Source organism: Hipposideros armiger, unplaced genomic scaffold, assembly GCF_001890085.2.
Source record: "Hipposideros armiger isolate ML-2016 unplaced genomic scaffold, ASM189008v1 scaffold_523, whole genome shotgun sequence".
Taxonomy (NCBI): Eukaryota; Metazoa; Chordata; class Mammalia; order Chiroptera; family Hipposideridae; genus Hipposideros; species Hipposideros armiger.
This window is the reverse complement of record NW_017731873.1, coordinates 117,725-123,994: the sequence shown is the minus strand read 5'-3', so window position 1 is coordinate 123,994 and position 6,270 is coordinate 117,725. Positions and strand designations below refer to the sequence as shown.

At 38.1% G+C, this 6,270-nt stretch overlaps 1 protein-coding gene across 1 annotated transcript; it reads right to left on the bottom strand.

The window, feature by feature from the left end:
• Positions 1–2,262: 2,262 nt before the first annotated feature.
• Positions 2,263–3,038, bottom strand: LOC109396451 (histone H3.3-like). The gene has a single exon (XM_019668274.1). It carries the CDS (start codon positions 3,032–3,034, stop codon positions 2,624–2,626), a length of 411 nt encoding a protein of 136 aa, XP_019523819.1. The 5' UTR covers positions 3,035–3,038; the 3' UTR covers positions 2,263–2,623.
• Between the last annotated feature and the right edge of the window lie 3,232 nt (positions 3,039–6,270).

Genomic DNA, 6,270 nt, shown 5'->3' with positions numbered 1-6,270 from the left:
CACACACACACACACACACCTCACATCTGAGTTTAATTCCACAGTAACAAAATCCATTAGGTCTTAGGCATCATTTCCCTAATTCTAGGGCTATGGACATCTATAGTTTAAAAGGCAGCATCACTTCCTTTTCTTTTAAGCAGCAAGTTCTTGCCCTCTGTTGTCCAGTGGTCTGATTCAGTCATCAGGTAATTGAGGTGTTTTAGGGAATGGTGAGGTGGTTATTCAGTTCCTTAAGAGTACAAACTAAACTCCTTACAATGGCCCAAATGCCTTATATGATCTGTCTTCTGCCCCCTTACCTCTCTGACCTCATGGCTTACTTTTATCCCCTAGCTCACTATTCAGGCCACCCCTTCAAGCCTCTGCTCAAAGGTTACATGTCAATGAGGGCAATAGTTCTTCAACTTCCAGCATTTCTAATGCCTCTTAGACTATCCTCCTTTTTTTATAGTATTCTTTTTCTCCTTACATACCCAATTACTTGCTTCTTTATAATGTTTCCTGTCTATTATTTCTCTCTCTTCTTAGAATGTAAACTCTACAAGGTCAGGATCTTTGCTGTTGGTTCACTGATGTAGCCTAAAGACCTAAAATATGCCCCAAACATAGCAGGCACTCAATACAGATTTGTTGGTGTAAGTGAAGGAAATAATAATGAAATCTCGTGAATCAACAGGAAAAAGACCAACAATTCCCATTAAAAAAAATGGCAAAAGGCTTGCCTAGGCATTTCATAAAAGAGGATAACCAAATGGCTAGTAAACATATGAAAAGCTGTGAAAAGCCTTTCATGGTTAGGGAAATAACAAAACCACAGGGAAAAATACCATTACATATTCAGCAGAGTGACAAAAAGTTAATAATTGGAAATGCCAAGTGTTACATAGATAAGAAGCACTGGGAACTCTCAGAGTAGCACAAATTGGCACAACCATTATGGTAATTTTTCAACATTATCTAGAAAACTAGAATTTGTATACGTCCTTGTGTTATCATCTATTCCTAGGAATACACCCTGAACAAATGCATGCCTATGTATACCAAAATACAAGTGCATGAATGTTCACTCCAGCGTTTCTCGTAAGAGTCAGAAACTGAGAACAACCCAAATGTTCATCAGCAGTTAAATGGATAACTAGACTGTTATAAATGGTATATTTCATGCAGTGTAATATTATACAGCAATCAAAATAAGTAAGTTGTTCTAGACATAATATAGATGAATCTTCCAAACAAAAAAGATAATAAGAGGAGATCCAAGATACTGGCCTAGATAAACACCATGTCTGCTTCCTTCCATGAACACATTAAAATTACAACTAAATTATAGAAAAATCAACCTGGAGAACCATCTGAAGTCAGTCTGAACAGAAGTTTTGTAACTAAGGATATAAAGAAAAAGCCACGTCAAGACTGGTAGAAGGCAGAGACACGAACCAGGCTGGTCCTAAACCTCCTTTGGCCTTTAAAAACAGGGAGGGAAACCTTGGCCACTCAGGTTCCCCCCAGAGGAGTGAAGGACCCCAGGCCCACTCCAGGCTCCACAGCCCAGAGTACTGGTGCCAAGAAGAGGAACCCTCACAACTGTGAAAAGCATGAAAATTACAACAATCCAAGTGGGACAGAAGACTGTGAGCAACCCAGACGTCCTCTTAAACAGCCGGCACACAGACTCACTTGCTCGTAGGCACTCACCTTGGGCTCCAGCGGAGCGATGGTAACTTGTGTCAGAGGCATATGGGGAACAGACAGGTGTGTGGCTTCAAGGTCAGAGCTGGAAGATAATCGCCATTTTCCCTGTTTGAGGTCCTTCTCACGACAGCCAGTCAGGTAGCCAACATCTTTAATGTGTTGACCCCACTCCTTACACTTATGGCCAAATCTGAATCTGATTGGTCAGGTGAGCTCCAGAGAACTACCCTGCTGACTACAAAAGTAAGGAAATGATCACTGCTCACTTCTAGGTAGAGAGAGTTGAGATTGTGTAGAGGCACATGGGCATGGTGTTTTGGGGATGCTGGAAATATACTATTTCTTTCCTCTTTGTGGTGGTTTCATAGATGTTTACTTTGTCATTAATTTTTAAACTGTACATACTCATAAATGTTTCATATACTCTTTTCTATGTTTGATATTTCACAATTTTTTTAATGACAATAAATTGCCTAATCTTGTAGAATTTTTCTTTCATTTGGAGGTTTTTAATGTTCTGTTCCTTATGGCAAAGGGTCTTGACAGACCATATCCCTTTTTTTTTTTTGCCATCAATAAGAAATTTACTTGTTTAAAAAAAATCCAAATGCTGGCATTGTCCAGAAAAATTTAACAGGTTTATTTATAATCATTATAAAGTTGAACTGCTGAAACTTGTTCACTGAAACTTTTGACTTGCATTAATGCTTTGTCCCCCGCATTTATGTTAAAAATTCACATACAAATGAAAATGGAAAAACTGCCAGTACCTGATTTCTGTCTCCTATTTTCCCACTTGCAATCATGTACTTAGGTACCTTCTGACCCCATGGGAAAAAAAATAACTAACATTCAGAACTACCAATAACAGGAAGAAGAGAAATTTTTTTTTTTAAAAGAATGAAATGTTTCCCATCATAGTGGATTCTTAAGCACGTTCTCCACGTATGTGGCATGCTAGCTGGATGTCTTTTGGCATAATTGTTACACGTTTAGCATGGATAGCACACCGGTTGGTATCTTCAAAAAGGCCAACCAGATAGGCCTCACTTGCCTCCTGCAAAGCACCAATAGCTGCACTCTGGAAGCGCAGATCTGTTTTGAAGTCCTGAGCAATTTCTCGCACCAGACGCTGGAAGGGAAGTTTGCGAATCAGAAGTTCGGTGGACTTCTGATAACGTCTAATTTCATGGAGTGCCACAGTACCAGGCCTGTAACAATGAGGTTTCTTCACCCCTCCAGTAGAGGGCGCACTCTTGCCAGCGGCTTTTGTAGCCAGTTGCTTCCTGGGTGCTTTACTACCGGTAGATTTGTGGGCAGTCTGCTTTGTACGAGCCATGGTATGGAGACCTCCTTACTTACCCCTCTTCTACAGCTGGAGCTCGGCGAGGTAGAGGCGGCGCTGGTGTTAGNTCAAGCCTTGAATAAAAAACTACTAGAACTAAATTAAAATCTGTCCCAGTTGACCACTGACAACTTTTGCTTCAGTGCTTCAGTGACCATGATGCTAAAAGTTAGTCAATCAGTGATAATCTCACACTTCTGAAAGTCAGCCAATCAGTTACTCCAATAACTGTACTTCCATGTTTAAAGTTTTGCAAATTCTCACTGCCAAAAGCCCAAATTCCTGAAACGTACCACTTCCTCAAACCCTATGTAACATCAGCGAAATTCTTTGTTTAAGGAGCCTGTGCCCTACAAGCACAGTTCTGTTTTGCTTAGCAAGCAATAAATTTAGCTCCTTGTTTCAGAAATTGAGTGGGAACCTCTTTTTTACACAGAGCTTAGGGTCTAAATTTCATAGGACAAACAGTAGGGATCTTTCAATCAGGGTGATAGAATCAGTTTTAGGTAAAATTGATTATGCAATTGGAGGGAGGAGAGACTGGAAGAAGGAGGAACTACAGACAGGTAAACCAGGTAAAAGGCTATTGTAATAATCTAGAATCAGGGGAGATAGAGTCTGGGAAACTTGAAATTCATCTCAGCACCTTACATCTGACCCCCCGATACCAAGTGATCCAGTGCATTAAGCCAGAGCACCAAACCTTACTGAGGATAAAAGATAAGTGACTGACTCTAAGAAAAAGCAAATTGCAGAGGACAGGAGACAAAGGAGAAGGGAGCGCCTGAGAGCTTTAAATACAGGGAGGTGTTGATTTGTTTTGATCCACAATGTCAAAGCAAAATATTTGTGGATACTGGGCTCTTTCACACAGATGCCACTCAATACATGAGAAAGGGTGACCAGATCATTCAAATATGCTGGGATGAATTTTTGAAAGAGTTTTTCATAGAAATGTTGGTTTGAATTAGGTAGATTCTTAAACTGCCACCATTTTTAAAAAGTCCTACACATACTGAATGAATCATCACATTGAAAAATACAATCACCATGCCCTCCAAAAGAGGATAAATTCAAGAAAAGAGCACTCCTGAGGGATGAGCTATTGGGGAAAAATCCTGAAATGGCACCTCCAGAGAGAATCCTTTAGGACTTGATGCTAATTACCATGTTCCAAGGCAGCATTGGTTAGTAGGAATGTACTGGAACAGGCCATTATTGGGTGGCTTTGCATAGCCTGTGAGTTTATGAGATTATATTTTCAGTAGACTTGATTTTTTAGTCCCTCCCTGATGAGTGGAATCCAACTTATTCTCAAGCCTTAACTAAAACATTTCTTTTTTTAATGAAAATTTCTCCAAAAACCTTAGGGAGAATTTATTTTCTTTTTTCTCAAAACATTTTGCTTATAGTTCTATTATAGTATATTTTATTCTTGTTCTTATTATAGTTAACTGTTTATCTATTTGCCTATGAACTCCTTAAGAGGAGATATTTTATTTCCTCCTTTTTCTTCAATCCAAACTACTGCCTTACAATAATAATAAATTTTGTTTATTGAGCATTTTCTAGGCACTATCTCATTTAATCTTTCTAAAAATCATCTGAGTAAGTAATATAATTGTTCCATATTTTTCAGATGCTGAAACTTAGATTTAGAAAGATATTTAAGGTCACATTCTTAGTAGAGGCTAGCTAGGACGTGAATATTTGTGTCCGCCACCCCCCACTTCATATATTGAAATATAATCTCTAATTGATGGAATTTGGAGGTGTGGCCTTTGAAAGGTTCTGCCCTCATGAATGGGATTAGTATCCTTATAATAGAGACTCTAGGGAGCTCCTTTGCCCCTTCCATCATGTGAGGACACAGCAAGAAAATGGCCATTTATGAACAAGAAAATGAGCCCTCACCAGATACCGAATCTGCTGGTACCTTAATCTGAAACTTCTAGCCCCCAGAACTGTGACAAATAAGTTTCTGTAGCTCATAAGCCACCCAGTAAATAGTACTTTGTCTCCAGTGACTGAGTTCTTAATCATGGTATTATAAAACTCCCACATATAGTANCCACTCGGCCGGCCCAGCATTATTTTTAATAAGTGTAAATTGTTGAATCTCAAATTGTAGTGGAAATATAAAAGATCTGGAATAAAGGTTTAGATTTTTAAAAATAAAATATGTTATAGAGAGAGCCGTGTACACATGCAGGGAGAGTTAAGCAGCTTCTAGCTGGGATAAATGTGCTTATGAGGCTGGAAAGGTTGCGGAATTCTGTTGGTATGAACAGTGGCAAGAAGTCTTAAAGTTAAAAAATGTGGACTCATTAAAGTTAGTCTTCTTAGATTGCATATGAATTGGATAGGAACAGTTGTCTCATCAAGAAAGCTTGAGCAGAGCTGGGAGCTAAGAAAGGGGTTAGGAGTGTTTTGATTTTTAAGAGGAAAAACATCTGTTTTTCATTTTATGCACTGCCCTTTTTCCAAGTGCTTTTAAGTATCTTTAAAGACGCCTAAACACATGATGATCTGGTCTCCATGAAATAAATTATGGTTTAATGAATCCCCTATGTATCTATCTACTTGCTTGGCCATTGGAATAAGTTGCCCCACTGTTAGACCACGTCTCAGACTTGAGTTTATTCAAGTTGCTATTTTTGGGTAGACTATGTGATTTAAGGATATTGTGAAGTAAGCCAAACAACCATTGATTTTTCCATCTGACTCTGATTATCTGAATTACTGTTTCCCAAACTGTGTTCTTTGGAACATCAATAACCCAAGTTGTTAGGGGGTACACCATGGGGGGGAAAAAAAGCTTTGTCTTTTAAATTTTGTTTCTTTTCTATAAATAATAAAAACATTAAATAAGTTTATATAATTGTTTTCTTATGCTATAATGTGCCTTTAAGAAATGGAGTGTCATGCACCAAAGACGAACATATATGAACACATGGTTTTCAAGCCTGGAAATGATAATGTAATTACCAAAATGCAGTCTCTGGTTGTTGATTTTTTTTCTATGGTATGTGCCTTGTGTCTTAAAATTTCAAGAAATATTTTCAATACTTTAAATTTTTTAATAAAATAAAACAAATAAAACATTTGTTTTTATCAACTTGTCTTATCTCACTTGTCTTTTGTGCATGTGTGTGGCGTTTGCATAATAATCCTTTCTTTTTAAGTCTTCAGGAAGCCTAAATCATGCTGGAAAGAGAAAACATATACAG

Excerpts from the sequence above, each read along its gene's own strand:
- LOC109396451 (XM_019668274.1), bottom strand. The coding sequence starts at position 3,034 with ATGGCTCGTACAAAGCAGACTGCCCACAAATCTACCGGTAGTAAAGCA.